At 43.3% G+C, this 26,405-nt stretch overlaps 1 protein-coding gene across 1 annotated transcript in view; it reads left to right on the forward strand.

Annotated features, from left to right (window-relative positions):
• PRIMA1 (proline rich membrane anchor 1) overlaps positions 1 to 26,405 on the forward strand; it is a 68,381-nt gene that overhangs the window by 14,178 nt on the left and 27,798 nt on the right. The window contains exon 2 of the mRNA XM_026079452.1: positions 6,437 to 6,587. Coding sequence (XP_025935237.1) covers positions 6,437 to 6,587 — 151 coding nt within the window. The remainder of the gene's footprint in view (positions 1 to 6,436; positions 6,588 to 26,405) is intronic.

The raw sequence follows: 26,405 nt of genomic DNA on the forward strand, positions 1-26,405 counted from the left end.
GGCCTCCCCCCGCGGCGGCGGTGAGGCGGGCGGCCCCCCGGTGCGGGGAGCGGCCGATCCTGCGGGCGCGATTCGCGTTGTTTGCGCTCGCTGCGCTGGGCGCCTAAGCGATCAACACATGGATGCGAGCCCCGCGACCGCAGAACTTGCTTTTCGGTTTGGTCTCCCCGAGCTAAGAATAGTGGACTTCCTTAGCGTGCTGACGACAAGAGGGTTGTAAGTGTATTTGCTGTAGGTGGCAAGATGTACAGAGCAAGCAATGCACTGAGCCGAGCTCTGAAAGTCTAATTTTGCTAATGTTTTGCCGTGGGTTTCGGATGCTGATTGTGAATTGAGGATTTTCTAGGGAAAAGGCTGAATCAGCTTTCTGTCAGTGCCGTTATGTGGTTTGACCTTGATTGTAATGTGGGACGACCAGCAACCTTTATGCAGATGGACTGAGAGAAATTACTGTGCTGAGAGGGAGAGTGCCCATCCAGTTCAGAGAATCAGAACAGCGGCAAAGCTGAACTCAAATGTGTCACTTTGATAGTTTAAAGTTTATTTATAATATATGTCTTCAGAGGAGTGATATATGAGCTAGCCAAGTGCTGTTTAAAACTGAACAATTGCAGTTTCTTGCTTGGCGAAAACATAGGGGAGACTCCACGTCTTTTACTCCTTGTTCCAAACTTAGTGACTCCCAAAAGATTAAACAGAGATGTTGTTTGTTTTAGCATCTTGTCTCTTGTTATGAGTGACAGAGAGGATCTGTGCTTCTTACAGATTAAAATGAACAGAAATACAGCAAAAACAACTTCCTTTAAGCCATGCCCCGTCATAAAAATCTATGCCAGCACTACCCTCCTGCTGTCCTGCTCAAGTATTCAGGTAGCTAAGTATGAGTTAAAATTGTAACTGTGTATTTTTAAGGGAAATGCAAGTGTGTAAAAAGAGATGCTTCTTGAAACCTCTACCCTGTAATCAGTCAGTCAATCAAGCAGTCAAAAAAAAAAAAAACTTGCATAAACATCTTTCCAGCAAACTACTCGGGTGATCTAAGCTGATCTTTCAAAAATAAGTACACTTATAAGAACTGAAAGAGGCTCTGGAAAATGTGAAAGCCAGGGTGCCCAGCCTTTCCTTGCAATAATTTAGGAGTTTTGTTGCCTCATTCTTCATCTATAATTGTGTTGTTCCCTACTGTTCTATGTAAGGCCAAACAATAAATCTCCTCATATTCAAGCTTTCTGCCAGCCTGTTCCACAGCTAGAATGTATATAAGGATCCCAGCAGCATATACAAATGGAAAGGAGAGGTCTGGACTAGTCTAGTGTCTGCAGTGAGATACAGCCATGGTTAAACACAGCTAATGAATCTCTGTAGTCCAGGCATATCTTAGCGAGCCCATATTGAATCCCTGCTGCCTTTTCTCCTGCAGTGTTTTTCAACTCAGCCCATTTCTTTCTGTCCACACAGTTCCCTGCTTTTGCAGGCCCTGTAGGGATGGTGTCACCCTCTTCGTGCCCAGGCTTTCTGGCAGTGATTGCCAGCACTGCACACCTTCACAGGCACACCAGCCCTCCCTGTTGCTGCGGCCAAATTTCCCTCATCATTAAATCCCTCCCTTGACTCCTCTTTTCCACGTTGAGTCATAATCTTTGCTCTTATCTTCAAAGTCTTCCAAGCCATACTTTCCTCAACTAATCCACTAATGTCCCATCATGTTGGTCCCCCATCTCTGCTCCATCCATGGCAGCCATCATGTTTTCTCATGTCTCTTCTTCCCCCAGCTCCTCTTCACCCATTGTGCCATACCATGGCTTAGATGTGCAACAGCCTTCCCACCCACATCCCTCCATTCCCTCCTCAGGTCCTACCTTGAGACACTTAAGAGAATCAGTCAGACACTAATCAGAGGAGAAGCATTTATCTTATTTAAAAATAAAACACACAATCTTTTTATTAGTGAAGGAGCCAGCACAATGACAAGAAGGAAGAGACAATTCTATCTATCTGAGGCTTTTGACATAATTAAAAACAAACAGCAAGTGTCATGATAAGTAGTGGGATCACATTTTTTCTGGTTTCATAAACACGGATCCGGATTAACTCTGCTGTGAATTATGCAGAGCCATTCTGGATTTCAGCAGCAGTGTTGAGATCTCATCTGTGTAGACTGCTTCCAAGGAACAAAGCTCCTGCCACATCAGCAGGCTTTCAGAGATCTCTGTGCTTTTTCAGTCAATTGCACTTTTCTTTTCAAGCTTTCCTCCTTTTACTTGATTCAGAAAGTTACAAGAGGGCCACCCTCTGGGGACTGTATTAATCCTCTATTGCCAGCTCTTGGATCCGTCCCGCACTGTAGAGCATGTTCATGGACTGCCGCAACCCCATGGGACTCCGCTGAAATCCTAAACAGCTCTGACCACATGCAGGTTTATTCTTCCACTCTATGCCAAGCAGGACAAGGACCACTGTTTCTACAGGAAATCTTGGATTAAAGAGAAATATGTCATAGATATGAACTTCAGCTGCAGGAATACAAAAGGAAATCAACAGTATCACTTTTTGTTTGATTTTCCCTGGATATCTGCAGATCAGATTTGCATTTGCATGAATATTAAAAAACATTTGCCCTTTTTACAAAACATGTTCACATCAAATGCACAAATCCATAACGTCAACTCTCTCCCTACTTTCAGAGGGGAGAAAAATGCATCACCTCTAAGTCCAGGCAACATGTATGTCCAATCTGGCAAACTGCTGAATGTGTTAAGAAAGCCTCATGCCAAACAAAAAAATCAAGTTTTAGATAGGCCAAGGAGACAGATGTTAACTGCACTTCCAACAACTGGAAGAATGACTGAGCAGCGCAGAAATAACAACTAGGGAACAAGCCCTRTTCCATAGATCTCCAGAGATGACGCCTTGCTGAGGCAATCTCAGGGCTTCGAACTGACGGGCAGCCCAGCGGGTGTTTGATTAATCCTTATCTGCAAAGTGCTGCTGAAGCCATTCCGGGGCTGTGTTAATGTCTGGCAAAATGAGCAAGTAGTAAAGTTTGAGACTGGACTCTAATTAGCAGAATTGTCCAAAGAAAGATTAGGCTCTGTCAACATGCCTTTTTTTCTCCTGCCATCTCCTGTAGAGGCAGCTTACCTTCAGTTGCAGACAGTAGAAAAGAAACATGGAGTAATTTATTTCATCATCCTTTGCCAGAGCACGAGTGTTCCCTAAAGCATATTTTCTAGTGATTTGTTCTGCTTACCTTTAGAAGACACAAGTAATAGCCTTCTTTCCTTTCAGAAGACTAATAGGCATCAACAGTGGGATTTTTTTTTCTTGAAAATGAGCCAAATGTCCTCTCTCTTTTTCTTAATTCTATCTTGCTACTTGCTACTATCTTATTAGTTAATCTTCTTGTAGTCCTTGACTATTTCTCTCCTCCTCAAGACCCTCAACCTCGATTCATGTCTTTCCTTCTTCTGCCAGATTTCAGCTAATCTCCAACATCTTTGTTCTTTTAAACTAATCCTCTAAGACAACCATTTGGCCAGGTAATGCCTGCGTTCCTTACACTATTTTCTAACAACCATTTTACTGAGGGACAACAGTAGGGAAACAAATAGGTGACAAAGCCTACTCTGTTGAATGTCAGTTCTTTCCTATTTCAAAGTTAGCATGGGGAATCTTGATAAAGGATCAGACTGATATTGAGAGACAAAACAACTTCTTTTAGAAATAATATTTAAAAAGTGCATGAGTAGAGAGTGGCTGGGCATGTATAGGGTTAATCTTGTCTGTAAAGTAATTGAGAAAAATATCCACCAGTTTTTGAGGACATTCTATTACCAGCCCAAGGTAGGAGAGCCTCCAGGGATTTAAAAGCAGTCAATAGTTCTAAAAAAAGACAGACCAAGCATTTTGGTCCTGGTTGATATTAAGTTAGAGCAATAAGTCAATGTAGCTTTTCCTTACCAGCACCGTGTTCAGACATGTATACACAAAGCTGCTTCTGGTCTGCAGATGAAGTTGGCTCCAAGTCTGTTCAATGTTATTCTTCCCTGTCTGTGCTCTCTCCCACTTCTCTGGCTCCCAAGTGATTGTAGTGATCTGTAGGATTCAACGACTGGAGCACCAGGCAGGGGATGATAATTAGGCATTAGTAGTTGCTTCCTGATTAGCTTCCAGGGGCCAGTGGAGAGATATTGTCCTGCTTCCTCTGTGAGGACTGTGAATGTTATCGCACTAGTCTGACCCAGGAGATACCCCAGGTGACTGTCACTGCCAGCACACTGAGCTGGCACTGTAGCTGAAGGGCTCCTGCTGAAAGAATCAGCACAATAACATATTACATTAACAGTGGTGGAAGAGCTAAAATGGTATGGAAGATATTCTGCTGATTGTGATCACTTACTTAAAAAAAACAAAACAAAACTACTTAGTAGACAGATTTATTACCAGCCATGAATGATTATAAAGCAAAGTCACTCTGATTCATTAAAGCATTCAGAGAGTTTGTGCAAGTTCTGGGAAGCTGTCTGGGATGGTCTTTAACCATCCTCTTACTGTTACCTGATGGTAAAGGGGAAAGTTGGAAATCACTTGTGCTGAATTTGTTTTTCTTTATGTTTGGTAATAGATTTTGACAAGCTGTTTAAACAACTGAGCCTTCTGACTTGGGCTGTGCCAAGCCTTTCTTCCAACTCAGCTATGCGTAGCCTTTTCCATTCCTTTCTTCCCTCCTTAAAATAGTTAATCAACAAAGCCCTACTTCCATTTCCCCAGGACCAGAGTAATGCATCCTTCTGCATTTAGAAACTGGCTATGCATGTGAACATGTCCTTCATGCAGTGATGTTGTTTTAATTAGCCATGTCTCTCTTTCTGGCCAGAAATACATGAATTGAATGTGTGCAACTTTCCTACAGCCAAGCAGCAGCATGGTGCCCTTGGTCCCAAGCTGTGGGTTGTGCAACAGGGAGAAGCTTACTGGCTGTACTGTAGGCTGGGAGGTTGGGGTGGGAAAGGAAAAAGGAGATGAACTTTGYGTGCTTAAGACTGGCAGGGGAAGGGGCCAAAGATGCTGGGGAAAGAGGTTGGGCAGAAGAAAGGAGGGGGAGAAGGTGACCAAGGGCAGCCTTGGGGATTGGCAGGGAGGTGGAAGAGACCTGCCTAAAACAGGTCAGAAAGGCTGCTGTAAGCACATCCTTTTTGGAACAACCAGTTTGTCTTCTTAGGGATAAGAGCTAATTAAAGAAAAAGATGTGATAGACAGAAACTATTAGGACAGTAACCCTCCTAAAACCAAAATACAGCAGACTATCCCAGTTCAAGACAACGGTTGAATTCCCTTAGCTCGCTTGAATTCCCTTAGCTATAGTCAGACATGGGTCTGTCCCGGGTGGTCTCCTAATCCTAAATTCAAAATGCTTGTTAGATAATGCGCTTCCTAATCTTTTAGGCTTTGTATCCTTAAAATAGTATCCTGTATTTTCTGTATGAGTCTCAGTTCATTCAGAAAGAGCTGGCTTAGAGACCTCTGAAGTTAACACCAGWTAGAAGTTCCTGCAACATTCACCAAATTTCCTTTTCTTTTTCAGCTTACTCTATTTCATAGCATAAGATTAGAAATCTTACAGTTACTGAATATTCCTTAAATCCCTAGTCATGTAAATATTATTGACGGTAAGAAAAATATGCTGTTAATAGATGCTGCTTGTCATGACCAGTACTGGCTAAATCATTGTCCAGTGCCCAGTGACACCTACTCTCGGGTTTTTCAATGCCTCATCTTCAGCTTTATTACTAACCTACACTGCACGCTAGAGAGGTTACAAGTCACAGTCTGTGGCATTTCCATTTTGACCATATCATTTATATGGTCCTCAGATGAGCAAAATGTGGGCTCTTGTCCTAGTGGGTACTGAAACACTCACCAAAATGCTCTCTGAACACCAAAGACAGGCTGACAATACAGAGGAGAGATCTTGTCTGGCTTTGCATTCTGCCATAAGGAAAATGAATGTAATCCTAACCCTAAATGTCTTGTAATCTTTATTAGCTCTCTTTGGCTTGCAGCAGCAACCCTGTGAATAATGCATACTGTTAGATGGGTTTCCTAAGGAAAGAAGGTTTACGTAATCATATTGTCTGCCAGTACCCGCCTTCTCCCTACCACATAATAACTCTGAAACCAGCTGGCCAATTTCAACCAGATTTGACAGAGGGAAAGAAGTCTTGAAGATATGGTGTTAAGTAGAAGAAAAAAAAAAAAGAGACCATGTAGGGAAGAGACACTTTTAGTGGCCTCGCTGAGGAACAGGCTGTGGTGTGAGCTCAGTTTGCATCAGGTGTCAGAGGTGCCACTCAGGAACGCAAGTCCAAGAAACGTGTTTATGGAAAATCAGTTTTCCCTGGTTCTGCTGCTCACACAATGACTTGTTTCTTCACAGATCACTCAGGGCGAGCCCCAGAAGTCATGTTCCAAGCCTGTAGCAGAGAAAGTCACAGAGAGCTGCCAGCAAATTTGCCAGTGTAGACCACCTCCGCCGTTACCACCGCCTCCTCCACCTCCGCCACCCCCGAGGTTGCTAGTGGTCCCAAGTAAGTAGACACTGGTATGGCTGCAGTGTGCTGAGGGAGGGTGAAGTGATGGGGATGCCTGGACAGATGGAAGGAGAAAGAATGTGGGAGAGGGCACAGTTAGCTCATTTGTCATTTTCTACTTAGCAAATGGAAGAAATGTTCTCAGAAGAGATGGAAATCTGTTTTCTGATCAATGAATAATGCTTGGCTGTTGGAGGAAAGCCAGAGAAATTCCCTCCTTTCATTATATTATATATGATTACTTGGCTTTAAATGATTCCGTAACGTCCTAGCCCTCAGAAATGCTTTCTTTCCACTCCCATTCACCCACACAGATGGTGCTATGCTTCCCCTTGATTTACATAACCTCCTGTTTAGCAGGGTATGCAGCTTGGATGTCCATGTGGTCCAAGCCAAATTAATTTATAAGTAGGCAAAAAGTCAAACACTTTGCCTAGACAAACCTGCAGTTTGGGCTCTCTTCAAGGCACTGGAGCTATACTGATTTACTATAGTGGTCAGTCAGGTTCACTGTTTTAATTTGCTTAAAACTGTAACAAAATTCAGGGACATATTAAGAGTCAATGGAAAGCGAGCAGTTTTCTTACTAGTGTATGTATCAGCTAAGGAACAGTGCTCCTAGCCATATTCAGATTGCCCAGTTCTTCCTAACTTCCAGCTATGCAGCCCCACATCAGGCACCAGTTCAGGCATAACCTGAGCCTGTTTCCTGTTGGCTACCTCTGCATGCTCCACTCTTGCCCTGGGTACTTATTGACTTGCCCAAGCCGAATTGCCCTGGGGAGGGGAGGGCAGCATAGGCAAGGCTGCCTGGAGAGGCTGCGGGGTCTCTGCCCTTTGAGGGCTTCAAGACACAGCTAGACAAAGTCACAGCTGTCCCAATCTGGTGCTGGCAACCGTGCTGCTCCGAGCCAAAGGCTGGACTAGCTGATCTTCAGAGTTTCCTTCCAGTCAATATTTACGTGAATCCTGATGCATGAATCCTTTCTGGGCTGCGGAGAGTCGCCTCGCATAGCTGTGACAGTGGACACGTAGGCAGAGCCCCTCAGCAGCGCAATCGGCCTCGCCAGCAGCACGCGCACTGGCTGGATGCCGGGGCACAGCCAAACTCTGTTCAGATACTTTTAGTTCCCAGGTGTTCTGTTTCTCAGGAAATCTCCTTACCATTTTTATATTTCCGCAAATTTGTCTTTCCCTAAAAGGCTGCCTATTAATTCTTCTCCTGGCTTAGATAAATTCTGCTGGGAACACTGTTGCAAAGTATATCTGTTATCCTTCTCAGCACTTCCCCCAGGAGAAATGAAATCATTAGGTAGCATCATTTGGCTGTTTATCAGCTCCATCCCCAGATGTGCAGCAGACATGAGGAAGGTTTCTGCAGAGTTTTGAGACTGGCAGAGGCCAGGCAGAATTTTGCAGCGTGTCTTCTGCCAGGAGTGCGCTTTGTATTTGTGCCACGCTACAGGAGTTTAAGACAAAGGCAGAAAAAACAGTGGTTGGAAACACTTGGGAAAGGAACTACAATGACAGCTGAAAAAGCAGAGATCAAGGTTTTTAACAGCAGAAACATCTCCTTCAACACTCAGGAAAATATTATGGACAGTAATATTGAAAATTCCCTTCACCTTCCTCTAATATTCAGAAAATGAAATACATTGCAACTCTGTTTTCTTGCACCTGGGCTACCCTGTTGTGTCTGAGGGAACTGCTCTTGCTCACAGCAGAAGCGGCAGAGCAGTGTTAGCACTGGGACAAGCCCTGCTGCTGACCTGCAAAGGCAGGAGAAAAGTGGCTGCAGTGCTGCTTTCCCCTTGCCAGGCCRCAGGAGGCTTTCTGTCTGCCGTCAGGCAGCTGGTGTGAGTGTACTGATGTGTCTACTGTGAAGTGGGAAGGAAATTATATTTGAAAAAGTCTGTCACATGTTGCAAAGGAGGAAAGAGAAATCAAATTGTGAGTCTAGGGCCTACGACTGGGGTAGCCCGATGCTTACTCAGGCTCGATTGCCAGGTGCTAACCCAGTTCTAAAAATGAGCTATATAAATCCAGATGACTAATATTTAAACAAGCTATTTCATTTCAAATGCAATAAAAAAAGAGATTACACATTCCTTTCACCAGTAAGCTTTAAAGTAGCAATCAAGTGCCTCATCTTGAAAGATGCTTTCATTATTATCAGCTGTCTAGGCACAGTGATTTAACCCATGTGTACAGCAATCCCTTTCCTTGTGAGAATGAACAAGCCTCCTTGTCAAATATTGATGTTATGGACATTGCTTTTAAACAGTGTTCGGGGGAGAGCACAGTAAAGGGACAGGTCAAGCTATTATTAAGTAGTTGATGCTAGACTTGCACTTTGCACTTTTTAAGCGATTAAAGTTAAGTACTGGAAAGACCTCAGTGAAAAGCAGCAGCCCAGGTATCTGCAAGTTTTTTGCCTTTACAAGGCACAGTGTCTGCACCATGAGGCACTTTGAAAAGATGCTGGCATTGCTCTCAGAGATCTTTGTCAGCCACAAAAAGTCTTCAGCCTGCTAAGCACAGTCCTTAAAAGCTCTTTTTCCATTCAAACTGATAGCTGCTGGTGGTTAGATCATCTCTACTTCCTTTTAAAACACTATTGTGGCTTACACCTAATGGTGAAAGCCAAAAGATATAAAATTCCAGTCCATCCAGTCACTGCAGACACTGACAGCCCAATTATCTGCTAAATGAACCCATCTAGTGCCCTTTGATATGTCCTGTCTGGTCTTCAGCTGCTGCTTTGGAAAAGCACAGGATGCTCTTAGTGTCCCCAATCCCAACCGAATGTATTGCAGATCCCACCGGGATGTATGGAATGGCACTAAATAACTGTATATGAGCAACTGAATCAATCTCCAAATGGCCTTTATTGTGCTTAAGGGGACTGTGAGGACTTTCAGGGGCATTTACACTGCATTTCATATCTCTTTAGACATTTCAGTATCAACAGGTAGATCCAGTGACAAATCTTCACCTCTGCTTCCTCCAGATAAATTTTGTATAAATCTGTTAAATATTAAGAATTCCAGAATTAAAGTACAATTACTGGTAAATATAGTGTTTACTCTGATGGATGATTAGCTAATTTCCTCCATAGAAAATGAATAGGATCACACAGAACTCAGCAGTCAGTTCAAATAAATGAAGGGTAGGAGGAAACACCAACTTTCCAGTCCTTGGAAGTGTCTCAGTGTACCCTGAGGAGACGTATCATTCATTCAACAACATGAATATGGGAAATGAAAGTAGATCATTTAACCCACATATTTCCAAATATGTGTAACAAAATTATAGGCTGGTGAATTCAGGGAATCCCTCTGCCACCCAGACTCCAGGCCTCAAGAAAGAAAACACAAACTGTTTTTGTTCTCCTTCTTCAACCATGATCCCAGGCCTCCTTTTCCCATGTTTATAATGCCTTCACACATAATGCTGATGTTTCCAGTGTCCCTTCCCAACCCACATTCTTGCCTTCGCTGCATCCGCTCCACATTGATCATCAGATGATTCCACACAGCCTGGCAGCAGCCCAGCCAGGACCCATTGCCCTGCACTGGCTATGGGAACTGCACAAACACACCACCAAAGCTATCTCATGTGGGATGGCACAGCACCCCTGCATCCTCAGTGCTAAGTGTCCTGATGTGTCCCAGTAAATCCATCTTCTTTTTGGAATCTAGGTGAAGGTTAGGAACAGTGAAGCTGATCCATTTGGGTGATGGTTCTCTAAATATTGTTAGGTTTGAGTTCAGCCTTGTGTCCTTCTGTAAATTGGGAACACCTGGATCCTCACCAGGAATGTTTCAGCTGGAATTATCTGAGCTTCATTCCAGGTGCAGTTGATTAGCGTTCCAGTGCAGTAATGTTGTCTCATTCAGTACAGGTCTGTACCTTACTAAGGGCCTTCAAGGCTAGGGGTTCCAACTGGTAAAAGAAGTAACTGGGGAGTTGGTGACTGTGTGACAACCTGATTGGGACCATCAGGAGACATGCTGCCTGAGCCAGCTACAATTCCTCCAGATGGTCGGGGGGTGTGTTAATGTTTCTGCTGCAACTGTCCTTATACAAGTGGCGGCCTGCTCTTTAACCTACGCCTAGAAAACTGCTGGTTGATGCAGTTGATGTAGTGACAGGAAAGCTCATGAGACTCTGAGGGGTCAGCTAAACTTAGATGCTAGTAGCAAATAAAGTATAAACTTCCAGTGAAATTCAACATATTCCCTAGACATGGCTGTAACGACCTCAAAGACCTAGAGATGCTCAGAATGTGGCCTTCAATTAACTGTTTCTTTTTCCCTACATCTGCTTTCCTCCTTGTCTTTGGATTTCAGCCAAGACTAAGGCAAGGTGAATGGAGTACATGTTTAGACAGTGTTTCTAGTGCTGTTTCACAGATCCAAGAGATTAAGCTAGTTCAGATGATGTTGACCCTTCAAAATCTAAAATACTGCTGTTGTCAACCCTTAAACACTTTGTGAGCATGCAGAATTCTCCATGGGCACTGCAAAGAAGACTGGACTTCATTTGAGGCTCTGGAAGTAGAAGTTAGGCTTTCGAAATGGGAAAGGATTAAAGCCAGAAGTCCAAGTAGAAGCAAATACTTAGTGCAGTCAGTGTCAGTTTTATCCTGTATAAAGTTTGAGGAAAAAACAGTCCAGAACTGACTTTCTTAAGATGGCACAAGGCAGGGAAAGGACATTCAGCATGAACTCCTCACTTGCTGGTTGGCAACATTTGCCATCTCTGCTCTACCCAACTCCTGCAAGGGGTGGGGAGTCCACATCATCACCTCTGTCTGGATGATGAACATGTCCAGTCAAACATTGGTGCCGTTGAAATTTGGAGGGAGAAACTTTTTTAAAAGTGTTTATCTCAGGTCATTATAAGCTTGTAATATAGTACAGCTGAGTCCGAATATGTGAACCTGCCTTTGATTCATTGGATACTTGCACATATATATAAACAGTTAGCTCTTTACAGCTCCTGAACTCAGAGAAAGTTTGCCCTGAGCTCTCAGTTGAGATAATAATAAAATCAAGTCAGTGCAAAGCCAAAACAAATGACGTCACTCCAGAGGACTCTAATCTCCAGGCTGTAATTGTACTATTTTGTTTTTCAAGGTCAAATCTTTTCCTTTATCTTTGTAGATAATGCATCTAATTAACTAATGATTTGGGCTAGTGAAAATGCCAAAACAAAAATGATCAACTGCAGGAAGGGAGCAACTTTTTTGGCAACTTTATCAGCACAAATGTACAGCTTAATTTCAGAAAGCTAGCAAGGTTCCTTCAGTGTCTGTAGGAAGGCTAGGGACATTTGGATCTATCAGGACAGATGGTCACAATGTCTGTATGCAGGCAAGAGTCTGAAGTATGGTAACAGTGAAACTTCTTAAAGTTTGAGGAGGTTTTAATGCAACTAAAATTTTCAAATTTGGCTTGTTGACCATTAACAGTATAGCCTTTCACCATGGGAATTTGTCATAGAAATAAAAACCTCAAGGAACTGGTACATAAAAGAATAAGAAAGGGCTTCTCCTTAGGTTTTCTGTCACCTAACTCCCGGTGGCAGAATGGGTATGGTGACCCATCATGGATCCAGAGGTGAGCTGGAGCCATCACTGAAATCTGCCTCTGAATGACCAATCAAGCAGGAGAGCTGAGGGCAAGCCTGGCACTCACCACATCACCTTGTGCACTGCACAAGTACAGACACTGGTGTGCTACTCTAGAGGACCTTGGGCCTTGGCAGAAGCCTATGATTGTCCTCCAGGAGTTGAAAGGAGGTTGTGTTTGCAAAACTGAATTGAAATCTTCCTGGAGGACACCACGTCTTCAAACATGACAAGCCAAAGAATTTGTTGAGGGCAGCCTGGTGTAGCTCCTGCAATATGGGCCATGTTTTCCAGACAGCTTTGGCTTTAAGTTTTCCTTTGGGGAGGCTTTTCATCTYGTGGGTGGTTTACACCTATCTAAACAGCTGCTGAAAATGTGACTGTGCCCTTAAGTGCTTTGTTGGTAGTACCAGCCCTTACTGACCCTCATTCTGCTGGCGGCAGCAGTTGTAAGTAGTTTTGAGATATCTGGGCACACATGAGGAGTCTTGGATTGACTTCTCCAAAACGCTGAAGCCCAGAGGAATCAGAAGCAAATGCAGGAGGGCTGTTTGTGTTTTATAATGGGGGAAGACATTTTCCTCCATACTTCATACAACATAGCTCCTACTAAAACTGAGTAGTAACAGAAGAGAATTACAGTAGCACCAGAAGGGGAGGGGGAGCACATAAACTCCTACGTCAAGAAATTTATGGTAATGACAGTTAATGTGAGACAATATTGTTTTAGCACAAGTCTGGTCTAGACAGTGATTTTTAAATGCAAGCAGAATGCTGAAATTGGGAAATCCTTTCAGTTTTGGTAACACAGCTGTTATACTGTGAATTACAGTCTTGTGTGAGAGTATTGTTTATAAATTACAAAGTAAAATCAAAATTAACTTCTTGACTTCTCCCAGATACACTTGCATTTTACTGGGAATTGTGACTCCAAGAACTGGCAGCAGGAAATCAAGGCTTTTAAATCTAAATTGAAATTCAACCCAAGAACCTGGAGTCACGGGTAATGGCACATGCAGATGCTAGTCTAGGTCCCTGTCATGTTGTTTTCACATCACAGACACTACTGTCTCCCTCAGCACAGTGAACCAGATCGTTAAGCATCCCGTATGGGATTTAGGCAAAATTCACACACCTAAGTCRTAAATGCAATGACAAGATTCCCTGCCCAACACTGCAGGCACCTGTGTTTTCATCATTAAAGACATAAATCCTTCAAAATCCTAAYATTTTTAAATGTAGCTCAGTTATTTTTGGTGTAGGAATAAAAGTTGCAAGTCCTTACCTCCTAGTCAAAATGAGAAAAATATTTAGAGTGAGATTTCTTAAGCTGCAATCAAAAATGAAGTTTGAAATAGTTTGGACATTGCAGATGTTATAGTAAGTCTAGAGACTGGATTAGTGAATAGAAAGCAGGTAAGACTGGTCAGGGTTCATTTTTCATGCCACAATTCTTCTATGAATCGTGTACATAACATCTCCTCATATCAGGCTGTTGTAAACTGTCTATCTTTGTAAAACATTGGTTAGATCCAGCTGTCAATCCCAGTGCCCATTTCTTTCCTAGTTCAGAGTTTCTCAACACAGTAAATTCTGAAATGTTTTGTCAAGACTATTTTCTGTTTAGGCAAGTGATGAATCTTCCCCCTATCTGGGACCCTGCAGGTTTGTTTTGAATCTTTCATGCAGTAATAAATCCATAATATGGAAAAATCCAGTCTCTTGAAAATGCACCCATTCATACTTTTTCAAGTATTTAAAAGTAAGAGCCTCAGGCCAGATTTTGCATTGCAGTGGGAGTTCTATAGATTAAAAGTATTGTCTAATTTTGAAACAAGAAGCATTAGATATTAAACTGATTCTGCAGTGGAACAGTCCTTTTGGCTTTGAGATGTGTACTCCAACAGCTTGATTTATTTTTTTAGCAAAGGGATTTGGCTAAGCTAGGACATTAATTCCCTGCATGGATGGCAGTCCATTTGTACATGACTATCGTTTCACTGATTAAGAAGATACAAATCTTCACTGAAGTTACTGATGAGTCACAGGCTGCTGATTTACAAGTAATTCTTAGGTTGCCCTGCCCATGGCAGAAATGAGTTGTGCCTCATCTTGACAAGCCAGTAGAAGACTCTTAATTGGCACAGGCTATCCTAGCAGCAAAAACTAAGGAGCTGGCCTTGGTAAAACAGCTCATAGAAATGTATATTCTTGTAATAGTTTTGTGCATTGTCTTAGTTATAAACACAGCAAAAAGGTGTTGCAGTGCCTGTATAATTGCAACTTATGGGTAATTTTTAAGTCAGTGTATAGCAGATCAAGAAAGTAGCAATTTGGACACTTGGGATGTTATCCTAAAGTGAATACATAGTGTCCATTAATATAATATAAACATATGTTAACAACTGATACTACTGGCAAAAATGATCATTAGTAATTATGAGAGTTAATTTAACATTTCCACTAGTAAATTATATCACATTATAACTACATATATATACTAGCAAATCATGAATACCTAATTGTTATTAAAGTGAATTGCTTTACATTTTTGAAGATTATCTTTTAAATGGATCTGGTATTTCATCAGTTCATTGGTTAGAAATATTTTACACATCATCTGTTCCTTGTCAAATGCTGCTATTAAACTGGACTTTTACCAGGAGGCTAGTGGAGTAAATGCTAATGAATCATCACTGGACTTTTTTCTATCCATTTGGAAGCAATGTATAATCTTATCCCATGACTCTCAGTGGAGCAAAGGGAAGGTTTGGTTTAACTCTTAGTTTGACCCATCAAGCTGCAGGTGCTCTGTCTCAGCTGTACTGGGCTTGATTCCACCGTTCTGGCTGTCGAGTGTTGCAGGCTCCTGTAGGGAGTGAGCGCGAGCAGCATCTCTGCAAAAGCTCACATACCTTTGCAGGTTCAGACTTCTGCGTAAAGCCTGAGGAAGATGCGAATAGCCACCTGATTTGTTTGTCTTTGCTACTGCAAGATAGGTTCTGCCCTGTCTTTTAGCTTTCAGAGAGTTACAAATGTACTCTAAGTGGAGAACAAGGGCTTTCTATTGGGCATTTGGCATGCTGAAATGACTTGTTCTGTTAACATGATGCAAGTATTCTGTCTTTTATAGACACTGCATGAGAATCTATCAGTTGATAAATGGAATTTTATTTTATTAGGATTAAATTTACCCCTGGTTTGGAAAGGATTTTACATTTCAGTTCCATTTTATCCTAGGCAGGTCATCAATTTTAGTTATATTTTCCTTAAATAAAGTGTACAAAAATGACTTTAAGTGGAACCTGAATACAATTTGGAAAAGGAACTCAAGTTCACTAAACATGGGAATTATTGATTGGTCTCCTTAGGGACATTTTTGAAATGATAGATATAGCCCTTACTTCCAGCAAGAACCAAGCCGTTGAAGTGATTCAAAGAATAAACTAACCAATATCAAACAGAAGGATTATGTTTATATAGATGCTGTACACTAACAGAAGTATTGTTACATAGTCAACTGGTTGCTCCCTAAAACTCAGACATACATTCAGGTACAGATTGTTAGTTCTTGTCTAGATGACTTTTTTTGTAGAATAAATTCTTTAAATTCATCTGAGGTCTTCAATCTAATGTATATGTCTAATTATACTCACCCTCTCCACATAGTGTCTGAATGCCCAACACATAAACCATTAATTTTTCAGAGATGGACACAAACCAGTGCCTTGTACTTGCTGCTACAAACACATTAGGAAAATACTCCCAGTATTTCCAAGCATTCCCTGTCTGTGTTGGGAAAATCAGTCTCCAATTGGCTGAATCTGGTTTTATATCTGCATTCCCTGAAGGCACTAATTTTGAGGAAGTTTCAGCTCCAAGCTGTGAGGCTTGTCTAATCTTTGCTTTTATCTGGAGGTTCCCAAGCTCTTTAAAAAGCTGCTAAGTATCTAAGAGGTAATATCTTAAGTGTAAAAGTAGCATTGAATTTTATTCACATTTCATAGCCCCAGTGGTCAGTTCTGGGGAACCACTCGTGCATATTGCTCAGCCTGAAGAAGTTTTGCAGATCTGCCATCTTTCTGTGGAATTAAATCTGCCAGCCCTGAGGTAGCTCATTAATCATTCACTGGCAAAAGTCTGGTCATCAGTGTAGCAGCTTAGACTTCCAAAATTGCATTTCAGCTGTTTGAATTTCAGCCTATGTCATCCCTCCTTTGAAGGACTATTAACTGCAAGAGCTGAGAGACAAATAAGCTTTCAGAAGACTTCACTGTGACCTACTGTGACTCCTGCAAAGGAGATGTCTTGCCCACTCTGCAGGGGATGGCAACAAGAAAGCCCAGGGTGCTGCTTCTCTCCCTGCCACCAACCTGTTGGGACATCCCAAGAAAGTCAGCTAACCTGTCAGTGACTCAGTATTATCATGTATGAAATAGAGTTAGTTGTCCACCTCTGTAAACTTTAGCTTTGAGACTAGTGGACGGCAAGTACTAAGGATTATTATTATCATTATTATTAGACTTGAAAGTGAACAGTAATTGCTGCAGAACAGACCAGCTGTTTCGTGTTGCCCTGGGCGCTGCAGAGCAGGCTGCATGGGTGGGCAGCGAGAAGGAGGAGAAGGCATGCACCCTGCTGGGAGAAAGGGGCAGAGCCATGGCCATGCCATCACCGTAAGGAGTAGGTACAAAATATAGCTATGTCGTTCCTTTTTTCTCCTCTGTCAAGGATGTTTCAACGTCACCAAACTCCTGACAAAGGAACGTGTATCACCAGTTGGGGATTAAAAGCCTGGAAGGGCTATCACTGCGTTTACTCAAAGTGTCCATACGGGTGTCACCACAGTAATATCTGAAGAGCTCTCAGGCTCAACTGTACTTGCCTTCACAGTGCCTGGCGGGGCACCGATTTTATGCAAGAGTGCCTGAGGCTCAGTAAAAGTAAGAGCTGGCTTTTTAAGGGCTTTTGAGCACCTAAAAATGCATCTAGGTGCTTAATGAGATATTCAAACCACTTAAATCCCAGCAGGCATCCTAAGACATGGCCCACTCCAGCGTATTTTGGAGAGGACAGAGATTTCTATATGCTTTTCACTGAGTGCTTGCTCGCTGCTGTGCTGAGGGAGGTGGTGGCCTGCAAGTCATGCTGAGAGGATGCAGGGAGGAAGAGGTCAATTTTCTCCCCCGGACTCTGCTCCCTGGCCAGTCGCTCCTCCATGACATGCTCTCTGTGGCTGTATCGCCCCATGCAGGAGTCTGTCTCAGGGATGGCAATGAGGCCACCCCCTGCCCCCAAACAGCCTCTGAAACCACCTGAAAGAAAATTAGCTGACTAGGGGAGGCAAAAAAATTCCAGAAGACTCATTTGTTTGCCTTCATACAAACTTTACTGCGGTAGATCTGGGGGTAATCTTGGATGCGTGGTGGAAGAGGAAAGCTCTGTAGGAAAATGCACCTCCTTTCCCCAGTGAGTTCCAGTTTGGAGATGAACCCTTGCTGCTTCCACTAGTCCCTACTATTGTCTTATGTTAAATGCCACTGGGCCCGGTGCTGTAAGCCTGCAAAGAAGGGTAGCCCCTTTCCCACAAAGTTTGAAAGCTTGAAAAAGGTCCTACATATTTGATTTGTAGCAGTGAGCCTCCTCCTAAAAAGTCACTGCATGTGCTGAAATTGCTTCTGCATGTATTGGGCTCTGCAGCTTTTGCTGCAAGTCCCAGTGGGCAGGGGGCCTGCACAGAAAACACTAAAACTGACAGCTCTGTTTTTTTAACCCTGTTAAGAGACACAGCGTGGAAGCCAGGACTTCACATGGCAGGGAGACTGACCAGCCTGCTCACAAAAGCCATCGCCTCTCAGGTGTACTTGGGACATTAACAGGGAACTGGGGAAAATCGGCAGTATCTGCTCAGTTTGCAAGGCTGTCAGTTTGACACCTATTACAAGTGTTAAATTTATCCCGAAAAAGTATTGGGACTTCATTCCCTTCTGTGTATCTTACCCATTTTTAGACCATGTCTAGGAAATCTGTGCCACCAAAAAGAGAATGGGGGAGAGTCATATACACATAATTATATGTATGTGTGTTTGCGTGTGTGCGCGTGTGTGTATTTGTTGAATACTGATGTGGCAATATGCTAATATGTTTTCAGGTAGCAAAGCACCAAAATGGCAAAGGCAGACCTAGCACGAAGTTTTGGTGTTTCCAGGTCTCTTTTCTCCACTGCGGTACTGTGCCTGGGTCCCCCAGTGTGCCAGGACGGTAGGATAATCCTGTGCACTGATTTTCCATTCTGAAGAATGGCCCATGCTCTCTGAGTGCACCGCTTGCCACTGAAGTGTCAGACTGTGTATTTGCGCAATGAAGTGGATGGTACTGTGCTGGCACATGTCTGTCTCTCAGTGGTCCTACTGTTCAAAAGAACTAAGAATTACTGTCCTYAGGTCACTACTGTGTTATTGTTGTTCTGTCTTAGACCGTTGCCTAGCTGTTGTGCTTGCTTGAATAGGTAGTTGATGGGGAAAGTCAAGGAAATGCAGCTAGCTGTAGTAGAAATATCGATGAAATACATTATAAGGTGAGAACTATTTACCCTATTACAGAAGTAGATAAGGAATAACAATAGTGATAACATGCAGCCTTATGTTGCACTTTTTATCCCTAAACCATGCAACCATTTGAAAGCTGGGACTACAGTCCCCATTCTAAAGGAGGAGCAGAGGCAGAGGATGAAAACCTTTTCAAAACGACCAAAGGAACAAGGGGGAGGACTGAGCCTGGAACCCACTGCTCTTAGAGGAATTTCTGTCCTTTACCCACAGTGACACTCTGCCTAAGTAAAGAGAGGTTAAAGTCTGTATCATAAAACTCAGAAGATTAAAGTTAAGCTTCTATATCTGTATCCAAGCACCCAAGTTAAAACATTCTGACTTTCTGAGTGCTCAGAACCTCTGAAAATCAGGTCACCTTTTAAAATAAATTCCTGAATACTAATTTAAAAGCAAATTTTCAGGCATTTGTGACCTGTTTTTTAGAGGCACTAGATACCCACTAATCTGATTGACTCCTAGGAAGCTGCTGGGTTTTCAGCATTTTGAAAAGCAGGCCACCACGTATGGCAACATTTGCTGAATGACTGATTGCACAGCAAGGCAGGGCTAGGAGTAGCAGGGGGGTTCATTCCCCTCTGTGCTGCACAGTCTGGCACTGACTCAGGTTGTGCAGAGTGGGGAAATGCAATAGTGCCCGTGAGGCTTTCCAGAGTGACTGCAATTTTGCAAGGAGGAGGCTGGCTTGCAAGCCGTGGACTTCAATTCTAATTTGCTTGGGACAGAAACCAATAGTGTGTGATTTAATCAGGATAAAGACAATTCTGCCCTTTTGCTGAGGGAGAATCAGATGGCTAAACAGTGTCTCATTGGGAGACTGCTTGTTAGAAAACATGTGACCCAGTAAGATCAGAGGGCAGCAGCTGACGTGAGCATCCATTGTAAAGATAAATGCCAGAGTGGAGCTCTAACACAGAAACTAGCTATGATGTAATCTCCTTAAAAGCCTTTTTTCCACAAGGCCTTGAAATGCTACTGCTTCCCCAGATCATTCTGTAGAGAACAGACTCTCTCCCTCTGCACTCGCCAACCCCGTTCTCCTCCAAAAAACCTTGGCAGCTGAAACCATGTTTTGCTCCTTTTACAGGTCATACCTCAATTCTGGCTGATCCCATCATCTTCACCAACAACCTAATAGGATTAAGGCCAGCAGACCTGGCCCTCAGCCTGCCAGTTGTCCAGAGCACAGACTTTCCCTCTCTACCTTTTTGACATTCCTCTGACTCCTCTGCTGCCTGCATCCTCCTCCTTTCATAAGCATGTAGGGCTCTGAACCGAAATACCATTCTTCCTCTGCAGCAATGCTAAAACCAATACGAGTTATCCTACAGGCTTAGCATCAGCCCTTCCTGCACACTCTCTGAGATCCTACATCATTTTTGTCAGTAGGTCTAGGCTACGTGAGGCTCCCAGCATGGCACCAGGGTGCCTGTTTGGGTCGGAGACCTGGCAGCTACGCTGGAAGCCAGCAAGGCAGTTTGCTGCTTCTAGTCCCGTACGGTAGTTGTGGCTAAATCCAGCATTTGCATCTCACTACCAAGGAGGAGGCAACGTGATCCGGAGTGTAGGACTGGCCAGGAATCAAAAGATTTCTGTTTCCTGGCTTTTTCACTGAGCTGCAGCGACTTTGGGCAAGCCACTTCCTCACAGTGTGCTTCATCTATGCCAGGGCTACTAATGCTTTCCTTTGGTGTTATTTTTTATTTTGGTATTAACGACATCTTAATTATCTAAAGGACTTTGAAATCTGCCTGGGAAAAGCAGCCACATGAGACCTAACAAGACAGCACAGCAACATGGGGCTTTAGTGAAATCTGCCACAAAACCAAAACCTAAATATGTGCAGGTTCAATAACCTCTAAAGCTTAGACCTTAAGCACAGCACTTAAAACTCCCCACTCAACTCCTCTCTTCTTCACTGGCTATAACCAGGCTCAGGTCTTTCCACCAGTGGTTGCAGTCATATTTCTTACAGTGACCCACATGCTCTTATATCATCCGTGACCTCTGGAAAACTCCTTCAGAGCTGCCCCTTTCCTATACCTCTTGCAAACTCTGTTCTCCATAACCAAGCATGTTTCTTATTTCAGAAGGAAAATATTTTTAGAAAGGGGAAAGAGAATTAAAAGGGTGGCAGGGACTAAGAGTGCAGAAAAACGGCATCTACAGTGTAAAAACTGCAGGGGAGGGAATTTCTCCAGCATCATCCCACACATGTTTTTATTATAGCAGAAGTTCCCACTGCATAGTGATCACAGTATCCCCCTTAAAACTGTAGTAGGAACATATGCACAGAGCAGCTGCATGATATAATTTGTCTGCAACATAATGTGATAAACAGAAGTATCATCTGCTTCAGGAATAGCTAATTTTCACCGGTATTATTTAAACTAGCTATTCCAGGGAGGCAGTAAATCGAACAGGCTTTCTGCTGAGCATACCACTATTGCCTAAATAGTAGTTGTTGAACTCACAGGAGTTGAACTCATGGGTAGTTGTTGTATCTCATGGGACTCTGAAATGGCCCTAAGTCCACAAACAACAGAAAGGGCACAGATCTGTGAGAAAATAAAAAGTGAAAGAAAATTGACACAGATTTGGTCTGAATTGAAATTTGCTCCAAATTTAGGTGGTTCTTATTTTCTATAAGACAGTCTATTGCACATCCTGTCCAGTTACAGCCTCACTCCAGAGGAAAGCATGGCAGCACAGGACATTACTGGTTTAAAGGGGTTCTTCAGTCTTTTCCACACTCAGCAGCATCTTCCTCTTGTGCCTGTTCTTTGTGGCAGAATCTCAGGGAACAGGTCCAAACAGAAAAGCATTCCAGTTCACTGCCCTTTGGGGATTTTTATAATCCAAATCCATTCCATGATGTTTGGATTTACGGTAGATGAACTTGCCCCAAGTGGACTTCATCTGTTATTGAAGTTGTCATTGATTTCTGCTTTATATTCCTGCGGTATCAGCCTCGTCCCTCAAGTCAACGGGGGCTGTTAGCAAGTCTGGATTTCTGCCCATTCTGCGCCCCATTTCCCTACCTCTTGCCGTACAGGCAGCAGTGTGTCCTTCAATTTGAGGAAAAAAGGTGTTGTGGGAAATTCATATTTTATTGTATTTGCTGGATTTAGTCTACTTGATACTGCGGTAGTGTTCAGAGCTCTCTTTTGGTGCTCGCTTTGATGCTGTTCCTCAGAGGGAGTGAGGGCTGAGCAGCCAACGGGTTGCGGTCGTGCCCCCAGAGTTGTGCCCTACACAACAAGGGCAAACAGCGTTGTGCCAGATACTTGCAAGCATACTGTGGTGTAGCAGAGGAACACATAGCACAGTCTTTCTCCTCAAAGGCGGTYTGGTCTACACTGCACTGGATCTCCTCTATGCCATTGTGTTTCTCCCCAGGGCCAAGACCGTGCATGCTGTCGGGGGCCAGGAGGCTGGGCAATCAGAGCACAGAGCCCGCTGGCCACCTCCTGGATGGGCTTGCTATGACCGGGCCCGCTGTGGGACAAAGAAGTTGCCCCACTGAAGATGTGGCCAGGTCCAGGTTATAGTTCTTCAAGGTTTAATTTTGTTTGCATACCATTGGAATTGGTGCCAGGTGCTGCTCCTGACACACATGGTCTAGCTCTGACTATCTCTGAGTTCTCCTGTCTTGGACCTGGCATATCCTAAAGCTGGGAATGCCTCTACTTACCTCTCTCTGAACCCGTTCATATTCATTACTCAGAGTTTACTATACAGCCTGAAGGCAGAGTAACGGATGGCCATTTGCAACTTGTCTCTGAGGACATAACCTGCCAGTCAGGAAGGGCTGGCCCAGCCTCCTAGCCCTGTGTGGGTGCCAGTGCTGCCTTTGGCATTCAATCTGACGTGATCCCACATCTCCCCTTTGGCTGCACAAGCATGGCCTGGTGTGCTGTTTGCAGGCAAGAAATGTGAAGGGAAGCTGATGAGGTGATTTTTGGACCTGCCAGGGAGACAGCGAAGTACATTCGTTCATATCTTCTAGCTCCTGTATCTTCAAAATGGATTGTTTTAGACAGGTATGGAAGTGCTGAAAATGTGAATGTTTGCCTTCACATGTTCAGCCAGTGTAAGAAATCATAAGTGCAGGGAAAGGGAGAAGAAGAAAAGAGTAGGTAGGGTTTCTCACATATCCTGTCAACAAAACTTACTAATTAATTCTTCAGAGTTTTCCAGAATATAAACACATGTAGGAAAACCATTGGCAGCAGTTTAATTTATATACATGCATATAAAAATATGTATTTTATACATATAAAAATATGTATTTATCATACATATATCCTTTATATGCATGTATGCATGTGTGTATATACAGACACACGAGGGAGTTTCTCTCCCTGTGTAGTCAGAAACCGAACARTTTGACAAGCCTCTTGTTCATCTGCCAAGGGAAGATGGAAATCACTCCTTCTGTAAGCCTGTCTTTGTACGTTATTACCAACTTTGAGCAGTGCCTTCTGGGGCCAGCTGTGGCTGCAGTGTGAATGTGAGCTCGAGTTTCCGCTCAGCCCCCGGGGGTCGGGGCAGGCACGAGGCTGAGCAGCCCCGAGGAGCAGCCGCGGCGCTGCCTGACACCGCACTGCTTTCTGCCCTGGCAGCACGGGCAAGGGGACAGGGCACTAAGGCACGTCCATCTCCCCAGTCAGCCTTCTCTGCCCTCATCCTCCCGGGAAAATTTTCCCCGTGAATCCAACAGTTTTGATGGATATGTTCAAAGGGGACACATATACGCCTGTTCCTGAAATGCTTTTTAAAAATAACAGCTGAAGGTCTATATTTGTATCAAGTCTAACAATGTCACAAATTTCATTAGAACGCTCTTTGTGAAGGATTTATTTTTTTCCATGCTGGCTGCCTTTCCCTGTGAGCAGCCCTGGGTACACACAGCATATTCCTATTACATGAATTGTCCAAACACATCTGTAACTGTTCCTATGTAATGAAGTACGGTAAACAAGCACAGAATGCTTGACACTGACTCACAGATATCATAGCATTGCCCTAGGCTAGATAATAAAATCTGCATCTGAATAGTCTTGAACTTCGAAGGGTCTGGGAGTCTGACCTACTGCAAAATCAGGAGTGGCGCTTACAAACTGCACCATGTGCATGCTGGGACAAGGTCCTCAGCTGGCGTGAATCTCGTGACTTGGTAGACTTCTACCATTTTACACCAGCTGAGCACTTTTGGGTGATTGGGGTGATTTGGGTGAATTTGGGCTTTGGCCTTTTTTCTTAGCTGCCCAAGGCTTCATTCTCATTTGCAACTAAGTGAATTGGCACTCCCCTTGAGATTAATTTGCAGTGCTGGAGGGTGTGAGGGAGCTTACGTGTAAGTGGATATCAGATCTCAGACTCAGCACTGAAACTGGCTTTCTCAAAAAGGAAGCAGGCATCATGGGATTTTGTGATAGAGGCTCTCCTATTTTTCATCTTTTACGCATCACAATTTTTTTCAGAGAAACAGATCCCAAGCCCATCAAGATCCATTCAGTATCCAATGAATTTTGGATCAAACAGATACCATCCTAATCTGAGCTCACTTGAACTTTCTCAGGTATACTGTCACTTAGATTACACCTGTACTCATCACACCAGACTGTCTCCAGGACAAGACCACTCACCATAATGGAATATAGCCAAGACTGAATTTAGCTCAGCAATCTGTGATTTAAACCTATTGACAAACTCAGGAAGGAGTGACAAGCTAAATACTATGATGATATTCTCCAGCCCTGGCTGGTGAGTTTAGAAGACTGACTTGGTGTGCATTATGTGCTAACAGCACACTGGGTGGTTGACTGAACACATATCCATGCATATCTTGTTGCATATATACAAACAGGATCTGCAAACTGGGACTCAGTGTGTAGCTATCTGAATAAGTTGCTTTGGAAAAGGGTCAACAAATAACCAAAGCAATGAACAAGAAAAGATATCTGGGTGTTCATTTAAAGCACGAAGGTCAGCTCTGTTAGAACATCTCAGGCCCACAGTAAACAGGGCTGGAGTGGACCACAGGAGGCCACCTACTCTATCCATTTGCCTCCTGGCAATTTATACCTCAGCCATCCCTGTTTACTTTTAGAAAGTTTTCCCTCTTAATGTCTACCTTTAATCTCCTCTACTGTAATTTTAGCAACTTATTCCTTCTCCTGTCTCCACTGGCTGGTTTATTCCCATCCTCTCTTTTGCAGTATTTTATGTCTTTAAAGATATTACGTCCCCTCTCAATTCTCTGTTCCAGGGCAAACTCCCTTACCCGCCCTTCTTTAAGTTTTGGACATTTAGAGGAAGCTCAATCCATAAATAACAGGAAACCTAACAGAAAAGCGTAGCATTCACTGTCTTCGAATCATAATATGGCCAAATTAAGTAGCCAGGGGATTACAGAGTTTTTAAACAAATATGAGCATAGGATGAAAAAGATCAATTATGTGTGCAGAATTAAATACACTGAAAAAATGGAAAGTCAACTGACCACAACTGCTGCCTATTCAAGGCTCCCCTTTGTAAGAAAGAAGTGTAGACGAAGTCACTGCATCAAGGCAGCAGGGCTCACCCGGAAGGACACAGATGGCTGCACTATAGAGGGGGTATCCTTGAAATTACATGGCCATGGAGTAAAAAATCATTCTGGTTCACCCTTGTGAAAGCACAGACCCTCTCTGGGAAACCTGGAGCTGCCTGAGCTGCAGCGTCAGACTCACMATGTTTGTGAGAGGCTGCAGGATCAAGATGCAGATCCACCCATGGGCTGGTGACACACGACACCTGGAGTCTGCTGCTTTGATTTCCACAGGGGCTAAATTCGGCACAGGAGTAATCCTGCTGAAGGCAGCGGTGTTCTGGGAAACATTTGTCCAAGTTTAGGGATCTGTGTGTGTGTGTGTGACCGTTACTGTAAGGTTTCTCCTGCCACAACCTGAGTTGTTTCACATTGTTCAGAGGATTCATTGAACCCCTCTATTCCTTCCTCTATTCCTGGATGAAACGCCTTGATGTGAAGAGATCCAAATTTCTACATGTTCAAACTCCATCTCCATGTTTAACTATTCATGGATTGTTCTGGGAGTCTTTTCATGTACCTTGACATCTGTAATCACAGCTAAACCTCTCCAAGCTGAAGTTGTTCCTATATCCCAGTGTGATAATGACTGTAGGGATGAGTGGCTTCTCCCTGTTTTACAAATGGAGATGTCAATGTCCGGACAAATTATGTGAACAAATCAAAGTTCACATAATATACTCAAATGCAGAGTGAAGATGAGACTAAAACCCCAAAGGCTGCCTTAGCCAGCAGATCTACAGGTCTTTCTAAAATATGGCATATATACGTGACATACCTATAAGTTGGCAGTAACACCTAGTGTGCCTGCATCCACAGTTCCTTTTAACTTTCAGGACTAACAAAACACTTCAGGCCCTTGGAATATGAACCTGCCTTTCAAAATACAATCCAACTTTACTTTCAAGTGTGCTAATTAAAAGTGTATGGCTGATTTGGACAGCCCTACAATAGGAGAGTGCTTCAGGCATAAAGAT

This window comes from Apteryx rowi, unplaced genomic scaffold (assembly GCF_003343035.1).
Source record: "Apteryx rowi isolate R43461 unplaced genomic scaffold, aptRow1 scaffold_5, whole genome shotgun sequence".
Lineage (NCBI taxonomy): Eukaryota > Metazoa > Chordata > Aves > Apterygiformes > Apterygidae > Apteryx > Apteryx rowi.